The following is a 17,356-nucleotide window of genomic DNA, read 5'->3' as shown; positions in this document are numbered from 1 at the left end:
AGGTGCTCTCATCCACGTTAAAGAACGTACTTATAAATCAGTGAACACCGTACTGAGAGAAGACGATGCTGTAAACTACCCGGCAGAGTTTCTCGACTCAGTATCAACGGTTTGCCTGCCTATAAACTCACCCTGATTAATAAATCACAAGACCAGACGTTGTCTGCATCCATGAAGGAATGAGCGGATCAGCATGATTCTCTCATGGGCAGTAGTAAGTTCCAGAGTGAGATCCAGAAAAAGCCTCTTCATTCATGCTCCGGGTGGCCAGAATGGAATCGTAGTGTATGAGGAGGCACACAGAAAAACCACACAAATCCTCTTTGTCATCGAAAGAAACCTTGGGTGAAAGAAGGGGACAATCTCCTAAATACCATAATTCAAAGCACTTCTCATTAAAATGTTTTATTGTATTTTTTTGTAAAAAATGTCATATTATTATCATTGTGTATAAAAGATTAACTGTGATTATTTCCATATAGTATTTCTTTTTCATACACCATACTATTGTGTTAGTTATAACTCTTTCTTTTTTTATTACCGGTACTGTAAATTAAATGCTTGAATTTATATACTTGACGTAAAAAGATTCCTCATTGTATTGTATGTGCTGTATATTTTATTCAACCCGCACGTAGAATGGAAATTCATCTAGTCATCAAATAGTCGAAATAGCAATCATCCAATTTTAATTTGTACCAAACTTACCTTAATTGTTGGCAAAGGTTTGATATTCCACGCTTGGCATTCTGCAGGGTTATCTCCCTTGATTCCCTGTTGAGTGTTGTATGGAAATCTGAAAAAAATATAAACATATCAATATCACTCATGAGAAGATATTTAGTCAACATACATACAACGGAATTCTTTGAAAACTATCAAAACACACCTGGAAATTCCATTTATCATCAACAGGCAGACATGACTGTATGAGGTTTACCATAGATTGCAATTTTAACACATTCGCTGCGGCTGCGACCCCGGTAATGCATGGTGTGCCATTGTGCGAGGCGGCTGCATAACCGGGGAAAAAGCGTGCATTGCATTGTTTGCCCAGTTAATTGCCTTTGACTATTAATACAAGTAGGTAGACATTTCATCCCCATGTTAAATCTGTAGCCAGATTTTTTATTAAAATCAAAATTTGACCCTTCAGAAACAGTATTTCATTCCCTAAGACTGGAACCAGCTTTTTCACAACGCTTAGGTTATTAATGTACGCTCGTTCTGTTGTGATTTAATTGTACAGGTCTTATGTAATATTTAATTCTTTGTCAATGCTTCCTTATCAATGCTCCCTAGTCATTATTGCCGTCTGTTACTAGTTATTGATATTGTTTGTACTATTGATGTAGTTATTGTCTTTCTTGTTATCTAGTCGCATGTTTTCTTGTAGTATTTATCGATTGTTATTGTTTCCAAATTTCTATAGATTGTTATGCTTGCTATTCAAATAGTTTTTTTTTTCTATTAGCATGTGATGTTGGTATTGAATTGATGTATGTATGTACTGAATTGTAAAAATGGTGTAACCGTAAAATAAATAAATAAGCTTGAGCTAGTTTCTAAAAAGTAGGCTAATCTTTCGGCAAATTTGATGAACTAGGGTATACTAGTATGGATGTTTTTCCTGACTTTGCCCAAATTAATCATAATCACAACTGATGGACTATGAACGAATCTATTTTCAGGAAATCATTAAACATTGCACAAGATAAGGTTTTTTAGGATCTGTTAATGATTTTGTTTTTCAAGAAAAAATTCACTCACTGTTCCCAAACCCTCTACAGCCTCCTTTTGAGTCAGAAGCCACAAACTGTCCAAGAGCAGATGTGCCTCCATGAGCATTTTCCTCAAATTGCATTTCTGAAACGATGACACTATCCTCCAGCACTGTGCCACAGTTTGTACAAACTGTATCCCCTCTGGCTGGATCAACCTCTAGATCGGATGACCCACAGTTCTTGCACTTGTTTCCAGTCATGATTGAGATTTTGTCTGAAAAATTTCATTGGGCTTATTTAATTAAAATTATCAAAATTACCTAATTTTCATAGGTTAATTATATAGTTAATCCATACAAATTTAATTTGTTATAACTTGGTTTACTTGTGGTTGAATAGTAAAAAAAGTGGATCAAAAGTTAGGTAAATTGCCTATAATGAAATGGGTTTACATTGTAATCATACAGTTCATGTACAGTACAAACACGTACAATATAAAATTACAATAAATAGGCTATACAAAACCTATGACAATGATAGCCAAGGGTTAAGCTCTCAACTACAATCTACTTTTTTAGCTTATAGGTATGCTGACCCAATTGTATATATCAGCGAATAAATTAGACATGTTTGAGGAAATACTTTTTAGTAGCCTAAATTAAATCAGGTTTAAATGTAAGTGTTTCACAAAACAACACTGGCAGCAACGACTAGTGCAAGATCTTCCAATAGTGCTGACAATTCATCGTTTTTGACCACAATTCCACAAAAAACAATTCCACTACAAAGGAATGTCAATTCCATTGTTGTTCATGACTTTTTATTATCATGACATCAGAGTAGGCCTATGCCTACCATAGGCCTATCAAATAAATAAGTTAACAAGGCTAACAAGCTATTTGCCAATAACTACTTAAGTTAGTTTTTATTACTTTTGAAAGGATGGTTACAGTTTCTTAACTGGGCTATGCTAATATCGATTGAAACTGTCGAATTGAAAACATTGATTAATAATCGATATTTTTAAACACCTATATCTATTATAAATTTAACTATCATAACCTAACCTAACTAACCAAACTTGCTGATGGTGAAAAAAGTCGCATGAAGGTTTACTAATCGAATTGATAGTTTCAATCGATATTAGCATTGCCCAGTTAAAAAACTGTACCCGAAAGGATCCAAAAAAGATTTGGCTCGTTACCTTAACTTAAAAATTTAACAATTAATTAATAATATCAATTTGCAACTTACCAGACAGATGTTAAGAATTGATAGGCCTAGGTTAAAAGAATTTTTGGCTGAATATAAGTTTTAGATTTACTTGGACAAATAGTTAAATAGTGGTGCACTGTATGGTAATGAAACTACAAATTTGCCTTGTGTTGTGTAATCACAAAAGTCTAAGGCTGAGCAATACAAAATAATAGCCTTTGGTACTGAAATGAAAATGATGTGTATAAACTTATACTGTTGAGGTTAGAACTACTGTGTTTGTTGAAGTTTAGTTTACAGACAGAATACAGAACAGAATAACTTGACTTTAGAAACACAACAGCAACAGCTGACTGAGACTTGAGCGAGAGTGAAATTATTATTTTCTGTACGTTAGGTACATTGATCATGATAGAGTTGGCAGTTTTTAAGGTTAGGGTTCACTTACTCTACGAATCATTGACACAATGAGCCTCCAAATATGTAATTCTTAAAACACATGGCTCACTTACTCTACAAATCATAGTCTATACGAGCTTCGTAAATAATATTGAAGGTTCACTTGCACTACAGGCTCGTATACTATACGAGCCGATCAAAAATATCAAATAAATTAAGAGGGTTCACTTACTCTACAGATCATTGTGCCTATGAGCCAAGCGTATGAATTCTTGAATAATTCAGGAATAAGCTCGTATAGTATACGAGCCAAAATACTGAATTTAAATAAATTACAGGAGTAGGCTCGTATACTATACGAGCCTATTTCATGATAACTATTACACAAATAGAAGACGGCTCACTTACTCTACAGTTCATTGGCACAATGATCTGTAGAGTAAGTGAACCCTCTACAAATATTAGAAGGCTCACTTACTCTACGGTTCATTTAGCTACTCGTCGCGCGGTTTGCAGCGCATCGTTGCAGGCGTGTATGGTAAACCAATACCGCAGTTCTGCCGTTCTGCCTTACTTCTGCCGTTTACTAGTCTTGCAGCGTGAAAGAGAGCTTGTTATGTTAATGCATTGTTGAATTTTTAACTTGTGTACTCGTTGCTAGAAATCAAGCAATTGAGTGAAAATTTAAAAACGTACGTTTTCAGGAAAAGCACTTTGCAAATTTGTTTCCCCTTTTTTCAAAACTTTTATTATTTTTTTTATTTCATTAACATTTGAAGTTTTATAAAATGTCCATGGTAACGCAATATCTTTGGTAGTTTCTTTTTAAAAGAGCATCTTTAGTGGAAAAACACAAAATCCTGTCACGACCATAACGGACGTTTAAATGAATATTAAAAATAGTTAGTATTATTTTTATAAATATGTTTTGCTATAAACTAATTTACTTTTATGACCACTATACAATAAAAAGGTCACTGAGCTTTTGGTATATTTAGTCTTTCTAGAAAAAAATAAAAAAACTCAAAAAATTGAAAAAAAGCCAATAAAATCTTTTTAAGTTTGTATAACTCCGAAAAAACTTACCTGAGACCCGAAAAATCGTTATGTTTGTATAGAGGTGTGCTTCTTTTGTGTATAAAACATTGAAATATGACGATATTTTAATTTTTGAAATTTTGATGATAGAAATCATAAACGTGATGGTCAGGGACAAGCGGTACGGTCGTGAATTGTCTGGAATAATCTAAATCTTTCTAAACAATCCTTCAATTATCCTGTTAGTTATAATAAAAATATGTGTTTCAATTGCACTAAACTGTTCAATTTACAATTATATTAAAGTTCTTGTCACGACCAAACACACTATAATCCATAAGGCTGGATTGGTCGTGAAAAAACCCGCGATGGTCGTGAAACTTTGGTCGTGAAATTACGTGTTATTTGGCTCTGTTCTGGTGGTAGCCCTGCACCTCATGTTCGAGGATACAAAGTGGACTTCTAGGTTAATCTAGCAATTGAAATAACTTATAAACAAAAATTAACACCATGTCTACTTCATCGAATGACTACGTACGGTCATGGACACACCAAAATTACAAAAAACACAATCTTTCCTTTATTAATCTTGTAATTCCTCCTTTCAACTCGAAACGACCGGCACTACAATCCTGACGTACACCCCGAACTAGTCTCTAAAACCAACTGACTCCATCGACGCCAGGCTTGCCACTGTCGTTCTCCAAAGTTGAAAATTTTTCCCAAATGGTCGTGACGCCAAATCGAGGGACAGACTTATTTTGTCATGGTAGTCAGTTTGTGATGACAATAAAATTATAATATGCTCCTTTTTTGTAAGTTTAATAACCATTGATGACATAAAAATATGGCTTTATATATTTCGGCATGAATAATTAGTCTAAAAACAGCGTGAAAGTTGGAAAATGTACCCTAGGGACACGTCATGGTCGTGAATTTCGAGACTTTAAAAATACGAAAAAAATACCTAGAACCTATTTAAAACCAAATAAATGTGTGTAACATGTTGCCCCCGTCCCAAAAAATATTAAAACACATAATAATAAACTACAAATCCAGTATCTACGAAGTAAAAGGCCAGGGACATGAAAACGTACGTTTTTAAATTTTCACTCAATTATCAAGTACCGGTACAGGAGCTATTTTAAGAGTTATTACAGACTTAATTTTCAATTAATTAAAAAGACTCACGTAAAAGCTTATGCAACTAATGGAATTACTTACTGTGTTATGAACATTTCTATATAATTAAAGTTGTAAATATTTTAAAATTGTTTAGAAGATTGCCTTTTTAGTGTTTTCTACAAACGTGTCTCAACTTATACACATAGACTGGTGGAGTGGTAATTTATATTTCTAATCATTTAACTTTAAATTATGAACGCTTTCAGTCACGTGAAGTTGAATTAATTAAACTGACATTAGTTTTTACCATAAATGATAAACCTTTTGAAATTGACTTAATAGCTTTGTATAGAAACTATAAATATGATTTTTATTTTTTCCGCAATGATTTGCAACGTATTTTGAGTAATTGTAAAAACACAGCTATTATGTTAGGAGATATAAATTTATGCATTTTAGAACAAAATAACAGTGTCATTGATTATTTAAGTATAATGAACTCATTTGGTTTTGAGTCGTTTATAAATGAGCCAACTTGGGGGAGAGAAAATTGGGTAAAGTGTTTAGACCATGTATTCATCAGAAGTAAGACTAATTTAATTTTTCATAGTAATTTAGAAAACTATGACTTTACTGATCATGCTGGAGTTAATGTAAATTGCGTAACAAGTTGTGATAGTGCTTTGAAAGAGGAGTTTGTCAAGGCTGTAGATCATTCAATTTTAAAAAGAAGGTTGGCTGAAGTGAGCTGGATGCCAGTGTTTGATTGTGAGGATGTTGATAAATCTCTAACAGTTTTTTACGATATTTATAATAAATGTATTGAGCAATCAAGTTTTTTAAGGCCTATTAACAGTAAAAATAGGCATCGAACTCCATGGATATCGGACACACTAATTAAAAAGATAAATGAAAAAACAGACTTCACTCTCGATTGAAAAAGCACTATGACATACATTTGTTTAATAGATATAAAGAACTCTCTAGAGAATGTTCTAATTTGAAAAGACGGGAAAAAATTAATTATTACTCATCTAAAATTGAAGCAGTAAAGGGCTGCATCAAAGTCTTATTGGAATATATGCAAATCTATTATGAGAAAGTCAAAAAATGAACTAACATCGATTAATATAGATGATGAAATTGTACAGGTTGAGGGTAATGAAAAAATAGTTGCTGACTCATTCAATAACAATTTTACTGGTATGCCGGATAAGCTGATTAGAGAATTGTATGGGCCGGGATTCCCCGCCATGCCGGATATCGGTCTAGCGTGCAGCTCAAGGTTACGTTTATCTGAAATTACTGAGGTAGAATTAGAAAGTTTAATCTTAAGCAAACCAAATAAACAGTCTGTTGGCTTTGATGGTATTTCCATAAATACTATAAAAGAAAATGTTAAGATTTTTGTCCCAATATTACGTCACATTTTTAATTTATGTATAAAGCTAGGTTACTTTCCTTCTAGTCTAAAAACAGCACTCATTGTTCCAGTATATAAGGCAGCTGATCCATTGCAAATGAATAATTACCGACCGATCACTTTTAAATACCTTTGCTAAGCTGTTAGAAACTTGTGTGAAAAGCCAATTAGTTAAATATTTTTCAGATAACAATTTATTTTCAAATAATCAATTTGGGTTCATGAAAGGTAAAAATACTGACCTAGCAGTTGAAAGACATATAAGCGAGATAGTTAATCATGTTGATGAGCGTAAACCAACAATAGGAGTTTATCTTGACTTTACTAAGGCATTTCACTCAGTTAATCAAGACATATTATTACATAAACTAAAGTTATATGGAATTCAGGGAAATAGTTTTAAGTGGTTTGAGACTTTTTTAAATGAAAGAAAACGGATGGTTAAGATAAAAAACGTTTACTCAGATGTATGTTCTCAAAGGCTTGGCGTCCCTTAAGGGGGAGTGCTTGGACCAATTTTATTCACAATTTATATTAATGACATGTTATCAATGGATTTAAAATCGAAGATATATGCTTTTGCTGATGATACATCTTTAGTATGCAGTGCTAACAATTATGATTTACTGAGGATGAAAATTAATAATGATTTGGACGTAATATCAAATTGGGTGATAAGAAACAAATTAATCGTCAATACTTTTAAATCTAATGCAATGATATTTACTTACAAACCTCATTTGACAGAGTCGTTGAAAGAAGAGATCGATCTACGTTGTCATTTAGTTACTTGTTTTCGTGATTGTTGCTGTACAAAAATAAATTTTGTTGATTCGGTCAAGTATCTTGGCCTTCATATAGATTCAGATTTAAAATGGCATACACATGTTAATCAACTATGTAAAAAACGTAGAAAAATTAACTATAATTTCTTTCATTTGAGACAGTTTATTACTCCTAAACTTCTTAGAACGCTATTTATCCTGGTTTGAATCTACTCTTAAGTATGGTTTAATTCATTGGGGAGGGACGTTTTCAACAATACTTAAACCAATTGTAATAATGCAAAAGCTTACATTAAAAACTATTTGTGGTGTAAAGAAATTTGACTCAGCTGCACCACTGTTTCAGTACTTGGACGTAATGCAGCTAGAGAAGATATATTTATATTCAAATAGCTGTAACCCGCGGGCTCTGTCCCGTTTAACTTCTTAATTTTCAAGATTATCTCGTTCGCATGGCTCAATCACGTCCTGGTTGAAGTTTGTTCGCTACGCTCACTCACCTTTAGGTTGGAGCTCGTTCGCTGCACTCACTTGCCTTCAGGTTAGCTCGTTCGCTACGCTAACTCGCCTCCAGGTTGAAGTTCGTTCGCTACTCTCACTCACCTTTTGGTTGCAAATTAGCTGTTGTCATAAATGTAAAAGAAATAATAGTGCTGCACCCTGTTGGTAATCCTTGTAACTTTAATGCCATTGAACATCATAGAACAGAACCAACTTGTTTAATTGAAACAGCTGTTAAGATTCAATAATTCCATTTCTCATAAGGTTAACATGGGAAACTCCAGAGCCACTGGGGCGGAGCCCGAAAGGATTTTTGAACTAAGAATATGCCTATATGTTAATCGGGAATGTGAGCTATCATCATGCCAAATTTCAGCCCAATCCGACCAGTATTTTTCGCGTTCACTTGTCACAAACATACATCCATACATCCATCCATACATCCATACATCCAAACTTTCTCATTTATAATATTAGTAGGATAAAAAGTTTACTAGTTTATTTCAAACAGTTGTTATTAATAGGAGTACGAGAAACTATACTGAGGGTATGCTTATGATACCACCTGTTATGAAAGACACAAGCAGGTTACAGTGTTACCATAAAGTAGTAAAATGTTTTAACTTTAATTTTAGAGTACTCAAAAATATGCAGGATTTGAAAATTGAATTATATAAAAATAAATTAAAGGAATTGATAAAGAATAACTCAATCAAACAAAGTGAAATAATTAATTATCGAATGTAGCATATACCGTTAAACGATTTGTAAATATAAAATAGTATGTAAGAGTGAATAGCCAGTGAAGGGATGAACCATAAGTGTTTGAGAAAAATCTAATTAGATATAAGGTATCAGTGACAGTGAATTTAAAGTTAAACATAAAAAAGACAGTTAAAATAAAATGAACCTACTCAAGACAGTGTTAAGTTTTTCAACCACACGTGTTTTACAACACATGGTTGAATATTTGTATAAAAAAATGTTTTTTATGTGAATAAAGATTTTTGAACTGAACTGAACTGAACATAGCCGCATTAATGTTAATGTGCATGTGCATTTTCGCCAATGATAATGTACCAATGTCGACCGTACCAATGTCTAAACTTTACTTTCAAATGAATTTGTTGTTAAATTTTTTTATGTTTATACATCATACAGAATTTAAATGTTTTTACGTGACAAAAATAACGAAATATAACAAGCTACATTACATACAATATAATTTAGGCTTGAGCTAATGGAAAACTGTAGTTTTCGCATACTTGTCTTAACTTACAGATTCAATTACATCCTTTGTTTACCAAACAAGATATTTACATTTATTGAAAAAATAACACTTAGACAGATCAATAATTGTAAATTACGATGACAACTGCATTTACATAACAATCCTTATACAAAGAAGTATGTTTTTGTGACAAAGACCGGCCTTTTACAGTAATATGGTTTACAGTACTTATTAATTGCGCGGTTGTTAAATGCCCTTATAAACATATGGAAATTAAAAATTTAAATTATTAAATCATTTTCTTTACATACTCATGAACAATACAAAACGTTCGCTGACCCCTCATAGGAATGAAAAGTAAAGATGATCGCAAGATCTCAAGTTCAAGTCACGTTCTCATGGGCAAAGACCTGGCTGAGAACAAGCCAGGCATAGATTGAATTTCGATCTGGAATGCATCGTAGAAGAAATTGTAACCGATGGGAACAATCGACGAGAAACAATATTGTTCCCATCGATTCCGAGAAATTTTACATGCATAAAGAAATAATTTTACTTACGGTCAGCACCACGCCATCTGGAGGCTGGTCATGAGGGGAGAAGCCAATGAGGACGATGATCGAAGATATTCCACCGATGATTGGAGGGTAGGCGTTTCCCGAAGACATCGGGGGGAAGAACCGATAATCCAGGAGGGGAAAGGAGGTCTTGGGGAAGAAAAGTGTTAATCAGTCTTGGAGAGGTCTCAAGAAGTAGCACTTCAAAGAAGAAACCGTCGGGAGTCCCGGATCGAGTAGGGACAGTGACTTAACAGGGTAGTTTGAAGCACCTATTAAGATCCCGACCAGACTCAAGATCACGAGGACACAACCACGGCTATTCTTCAAGACCAAAGGCACCACTACACTACCACGCTACCAAGGACCAAAGCAACCCGAAGAGGACGGCCCATAGGACGAGCGACCGACGACGAGAGGAAGGACTACGCTTGGATCAACCCTTGAGTCTCGAGCGAACAACCCCGGAGTCTACGCCCGCACCAAAGCACAGAAAACGTACTACTATAACCATAGGGTTATAGGTACGTAGTAGTAGGTCATAGTAGTACGTTTTCTGTGACCAAAGGAACGCCCCGGGGAACCTTCCAATCGTTGCCCAACTGCCTCGTCTTGTGGTATGTCCAAATATCTTCACTCAATTGGTAGCGTGCACAACTTAAATGTTAAGGAGAAACTCCATAAGATATAACAAAATCTATATATAAATGAAATAAATAAACTATAAGAAAGATAAAGTAAATATATAAAAATAGGGCAGACGAAGTAGAGTTACTTTAAAATTCATATAAACTTCATCCCTCAATTAAACTAAAAGGGGTCAACCTAAACAAGAGCAATTTTGAAGTTTGAATAAAACAGGATTCAAAACGAATCCAAATAAATAAACCTGTTAGTTAGACTATTAATATAGACGTGTATATAATAATAGAGGCAATTTCAAATATGAGTAAATAATTGAAAATTAGGGTGTTAACCACGTAAGCACGTATTTTAAATGTATGTTTAGTTAATATATATTATCAGAGGGATGAACTAACTTGTATGTAAATATTGGGTTTAATTTAGCTTAGAATGTTTTAAGTGTTTACGATTCATATAACTAATAACATTTAAGTCTCAAGGGAAATATTTTATTTCTTATCATTTTGTATAAAGAAATTTTAAATACAATTTAAGTGTTAAGGGAAATTTTCTTTAAATATCCTTATACAAGAAACAGAGTATAAAAACAAAATAGGCTCTAAATAGTCATTTATATTATTTCAATTTTATTTGTAATTTTTCTATTCTGAATAATAATAATATCACTGTATAACAATTATCTTCATTTTATGTACTTATTTTATGTGTGCACATTTAGTTATTTTTATTAAATCATAATTATTATACTGGAACTGGTGTTCACTTATTCCACGATCCTAGAGGTCCTCCACCTAGTGAGTACTCTACCCTAGTTACATTCCCCCCTTTGAAGTAAATTTTGTTTGGTCAAGGTTTTCGTAAGTTTCTTTTACCTCTACAGAGGAGTAGAGGCTAGAGAGTTTTACACCCTCAAGAACTAACTGTGTAAATTTCTTTAGTGTGTTACGTTATATGAAAGATCCATGGTTTAAAAAGATCAAAATCACTCATAGAGAGGCTTACTGATGTGATGAGGTGAGGGAATTTACTTAGCTAAATATATAGTAATCCTGGTAATTATATCTCAGTACAATTATATCTATTGTACCAACACGTACAATAGATATAAGATAATTCGATAAGAAATTATTTTAAGAGTTATTGTAGTATTCAGATTTTCCAAAGATTTCGTAATTGATCGTTATATTGCAAAACATCAGATGATGCAGAACAAAATATCATCATCATCATCATCTATATATACTAGGTGTGCAATGCAGTTGTATGCTTGCAATATTGAGCGGAGCAAGTATATTAATAATTTTTTAAGTCAATGCTACGTTTGTTATATGTAAATGGAATGTCTACTTGCTGTATCCAAAGTCAATGCTAAATCTAGTTCACGTAATTGAGACATCTCCTGGTTGAATCCTCTTATTCAGTGGTACGTTTGGTTCACATAAACAATGGAATGTCTACTTGCAGAACCCAAAGGTAATGCTACATTTGTTATACGTAAATGGGAAGTATACTTACAGTATCCAAAGTCAATGCTCCTTTTGGTTAACGTAAATGAGATGTCTCTTTGCAGTATCCAGTGTCAATGGTGCATTTATATCACGTAAACGGGATGTCTAGTCTACTTGCAGTATCCCAAGTCAATGGTACAATTGGTTCACGTTAATGAGATGTATACTTGCAGTACCTATCTAAATCCAATGGTCTTTCTGTTTTTATAAATTAAATGTCTATTGATGTATCCAATGCAAATGGCACATTTTGGTTCAAGTAAATGGAATGTCTACTTGCAGTATCCAAAGTCAATGGTACATTTGGTTCACGTAATGAGATGTCTCCTTAACGAATCCTAAGTCAATGGTACGTATGATTCACATAAATAATGGAATGTCTACTTGCAGTATCCAAAGTCAATGGTACATTTGGTTCACGTAATGAGATGTCTCCTTAACGAATCCTAAGTCAATGGTACGTATGATTCACATAAATAATGGAATGTCTACTTGCAGAACCCAAATGTGTTATATGTAAAGGGGATGTCTTCTTACAGTATCCGAAGTCAATGGTCTATCCGGTTCTAATAAATTAAATGTCTACTTGAAGTATCTAATGTCAATGGCACATTTGGTTCACGCAAATGAAATGTATACTTGCAGTATTTAAAGTCGATGGTTCATCTGGTTCTCATAAATTACATGTCTACTTGCAGTATCTAAAGTCAATGGCACGTCTGGTTCAAGTTAATGGAATGTCTACTTGCAGTACCTATCCAAAGTTAATGATACATTTGGTTCACGTAAATCGGATGTCTACTTGTAGTATCAAAGTCAATGTCTCTGTTTCTTGTAAATGGGATATCTATACTTCCAGTATCTAAAGTCAATAATGCATCTGGTTCACGTTAATGTAATGTCTAATTGCTGTATCCAAAGTTAATGATATATTTGGTTCACATAATTTGGAATCCCTATGTGCAGTATTCAAAGTAAATTGTACGTCTGGTTCACGTAAATGAAAAATGTCTACTTGTATCATCAAAAGCCAATGGTGCATAATCCTTATTGGTTATACATTTTGTAGCAAATAATGCTCAACGGTATCAATCCGATTGTTCTCCCCTTTTGTTCTCTATTTTGCAATGTGCTAGTTTAGATGATTTATTTGTAAACACATGTTACAACTTTTGTTTACCTTTTTGAACGGAGCGAAGCTCTTATACTACACTCCTGCTTTAGTTTTACAAATACTCCTCATGAACGGCTGAAGCGATCTGCATGAAATTTAGCACAGTCATAGTACCCAACCACGGGAAGGTATAAATCTGAAATGGAACAAATCGGACCACGGGGGTTTTCCCTATGTGAATTTAAACTTTTAGAAATTTAACATGGGCCTTATGGGTTAAGTGGATGCCATGACAGTATTTGCAAGATAACAATAAAAAGGTATTATTCCCCTAAAATGAAAGTCTCCTGCACAACTTCACGTTACGCTCTTTCCAATGAGACCAAAAACATGTCAATCGGTTCAGTAGTTTCGGAGGAGTAATTGTCACAAAAATCCTGCTTGCGTATTAAATAAGTACTAGTGTCCCTCTTGCTCGAATTCGAGCAATTGCTAAGTATTACAGGCGTTATTTTAAAACGAATAACATTCATAATTTCTGATGACTTTAAAAGATTCGACTCAAAGATTATGGAAATACTCAATATGTACATAACAGGTCGATATAATCAACATTTCTTGTAAATATCTTATCATTTTTCAAAAGATGATCTTGTTTTTTAGAGTTTTCTACAAATAGACTTACTCATAGCCGCATTAGGTTGTCTATAATAACGATTATAAACGAAAAAAAAACATTATTTCTATTTCTACTCCTTGGTGGTGTTTTACTACTTTCCTATGTTTACATAGTTTGCAAATCGACTCTAGATATTTCATTTCAACAAAGTCAGTAAATGTTTGTAGTAAACTGTTAAATTAGCAAACTTATTGACTGTTTTCAATTCACATATTTTCTTTTTCTCACTTTTAATTTCTGACAACAGTTGGAGTTGCATAACAATGTCAACAAAACACACCCTACATGAGCATGGTGGTTTTTTGTGTTTATTACCATGTTAATCTTATGGAGAAATACGAAACTTTAAAGGGCTCCAGGGCCTCACTCTCTAATTATTTCCCTAAAAGAAAGTTTCCTGCACAACTTCACGTTACGGTCTTTCCAATGACACCAAAAACATGTCAATCGGTTCAGTAGTTTCTGAGGAGTAATTGTCACAAAAAACCTGCTTGTGTATTAAATAAGTATAGATATATGGATTTGCTTATGTTAAATTTATTATTTTAAGAGCAACCATCACTTAATTTGAAGACGATAATTAAATAATAAATAATAATTAGTTGATTTGGAATTAGGTAGCTGGTGCCCATTCTACGTACGGGAATCTTAGTAGAAATTTCTTAAATTCAGAACAGGAGTTGGTTTCCATATTTAGTGTGCACTTTTCCAGATATGCTGGGAAAACTATTACTGTATAGGAATACATATAAACCTTCGCAAATACAATATCTGACAGTTTCAAGCCAAAACGAATGCTTCGCAATTAAATGTTACCCAATCTTGTTAGTCCATATTTTATATCTAATGAAGGAAGCAAAGGAACTGCTTTATAGATCTACTAGCAACAGTGCCCGTTATGGTTAAACACAACGGTCTCTAGTAAAATAATGGTTATGAAATCCATACACCACTTTACTCACTAATATTAACTAGTGCACATGTTGCTCGAATTCGAGCAATTGCAAAGTAATACAGGAGTTATTTCAAAACGAATAACAGTCATATTTAAAATGAGTTTAAAAGAGTCAACTCAAAGATTATCAACGTGTAACAAAAAAAGCTATTCACGATTTATATAACATTTATCAACGTTTCCTGTAAATATTGCATCATATTTCATACCCTGGAGTTGCTTTTTAATGTTTTCGACAATCATTTCTTGACTTATAGCACAGAAAACATACTAATATTTTCTGTGTAAATAGCCATATAAGGTTGTCCATGTTTATCTTTGTTATTGATAAACCTAAAGCATTACGGCCGGTTTTCTCCTTCTCAAAATGCCTCGCTGTACAAGCAACACAGGTCATTGATAGGGGATCAATTGAGAACGAAAAGTCGTTTTGGGGTGCATTTGTAACCTAATAGTTGAGATTGTCCAGGGTCAGGTGCTGACTGTGATGAGTTAAGCCTTTTACGCGCCACTGTTCTGTAGCTGCGGTCGTTATCACGATTACGCCTCCTGTCTATGTTTCGTTGTCGTCGTGTCGGTGGCATTTAAAAGATAAAAAACAACAAATAAACAAATTATAGCTACACAAAACAACGATAAATGCAAAAATTTTAGTTACAATCATGCTAACCCGATCCTTCATAGCGACACAAAAAAAAACAACGATAAATACACAAATTTAAGATACAACCTTTGACTATTAATACAACAACATACAACCATACTAACACGATCCGTCTTATGGGTTATGTTTACACAGACTCAAATAGTAAATAAATGAACTCAATGCGTTTCATTGAATTGAAAAATAAATAACAGCAATTAAATTATACAGCTGATCAAAATGTAAACAATTATGTTCTTCATAAGGATAACATGGGAACTTTCAAAGCCACTGGGGCAGAGCCCAAGGGTCTTTAAAAAAAATGTAAGGCCAGTTTGCAAATCTACGCGACACGATCTTTTCAATGAGACGTCAATGGATAAAATCGGTTAAGAAATGGCGGAGGAGTTCAACCGACAAAGTTTCATGTAGCGTATTAATTATATAGATGGTACAGTTTAAGCACATAACATTAGAATGTTTAGAATGTAGAAAATTTAATCAAAGAAAAATTAATTAGATAACAATAAGCTGTTGAATTATTAACACATGTTTCGTATGATTAGATTATACATACTGGTAAACCAATTATTACCATCTATAAAAATAATTGGTTTTTCTTTTCCGAGTCGGGTTAGCTCTTCTACCCGACCGATTTTCATAATTTTGGCCAACTAAGGACGTACCGCAGATTTATTTGAGCTACTGTATTGTTTATTGAGATCGGACTACCTAAAGCACACTGCTGAATCACGAATCAACGATAATTACCTATCTGCAATCAATGATACGTAACTCTATTTTTATCATCGATTTATATCCAAACGATCTTGCTTGCAACCTCAACAGTACTTTCATAATTATTTGCAAATACAGTGTATTCACAAATTAGGTTATCCAATGACCTATTAATTAATAAAATCGGTTCAGTAGAACTGTAGATTTAATTGTACAAAGCTTAAGAACAACATCTTTAATTCAGTATTTTCTCACTACTATACATTTGGAGGTTGCTTAACGTTTTTGCAAATAACATAAGGGTTAAAATGTTGCATTATTATTAACTTAGAAAATTAGTTTTGAAACACTAATGCCAATTCTTGTGTTAATTTTATGGCGGATACCTGGCAAATTATCATGATATTTACTACCTGACCGTAACTTATGTCTTCATTGTCCCTATATTTAGCCCTTTACATTACCGTAACTTACCTTCATTGTCTCAATATTCACTATATTACTGTGACCTACCTGCACATTCCAATTACTAAGCCAATGGATCTTATGAGCGCTTGCTCACTGTACTACAGTATAACAACCATATCATTCTGTCGTGGTGCATTTGTCCACTGAAACTGTGATCCGCGACTCTCGCCCGACTGTCGTGCTTGCAAGGGCGTACATGATTAAATGGGCGTTCACCCACACCACAATTGTTTGTCGGATGTCGTGCGTTCTCCCCAGTAGTCCTAGTTCTCGTTGCACCTTCTCTCTGTGCACTTTGCATACTGCGTTTGTTTTTTGAAGTGAATAGTGACAGTTGTGAGTGACAATGGCATCAAATGAATTATCGTGTGGATCGAAAATAGCAACTTAAGTGATAATTGACAATGATGTTTTGATTTAATTAGTGGAAGCAAACCCAGTACTGTGGGATAAAACTTTAAACTATTATAAGGACAGAAATTAAACGAAAGAAATGTGGAAACTAGTTTGCTCTGCTCTGAGAGAGGATTTTGAACAATTGGAGGGTAAAGGAAAAAAACATTTTTTAGTTATTATTTGTTATTATTAGGTTTTTTTAATAAATTGAT

General features: G+C 33.6%; 1 protein-coding gene across 1 annotated transcript in view; it reads right to left on the bottom strand.

The window, feature by feature from the left end:
* LOC128987129 (transcription factor IIIB 90 kDa subunit) overlaps window positions 1-3,199 on the bottom strand; it is a 73,483-nt gene extending 70,284 nt beyond the window's left edge. The window contains exons 1-3 of the mRNA XM_054407851.1: window positions 2,979-3,199; window positions 1,771-1,998; window positions 709-796 (exon numbers count right to left, since the gene is read on the bottom strand). Coding sequence (XP_054263826.1) covers window positions 709-796; window positions 1,771-1,984 — 302 coding nt within the window. The 5' untranslated portion in view covers window positions 1,985-1,998; window positions 2,979-3,199. The remainder of the gene's footprint in view (window positions 1-708; window positions 797-1,770; window positions 1,999-2,978) is intronic.
* Window positions 3,200-17,356: the final 14,157 nt, after the last annotated feature.

Source organism: Macrosteles quadrilineatus, unplaced genomic scaffold (assembly GCF_028750875.1).
Source record: "Macrosteles quadrilineatus isolate MER2022 unplaced genomic scaffold, UCM_ALF_1.0 Scaffold_1__1_contigs__length_201487025, whole genome shotgun sequence".
Classification (NCBI taxonomy): Eukaryota; Metazoa; Arthropoda; class Insecta; order Hemiptera; family Cicadellidae; genus Macrosteles; species Macrosteles quadrilineatus.
Note: the sequence above shows the minus strand (reverse complement) of the source record. Positions and strands in the feature narration are given on the sequence as shown.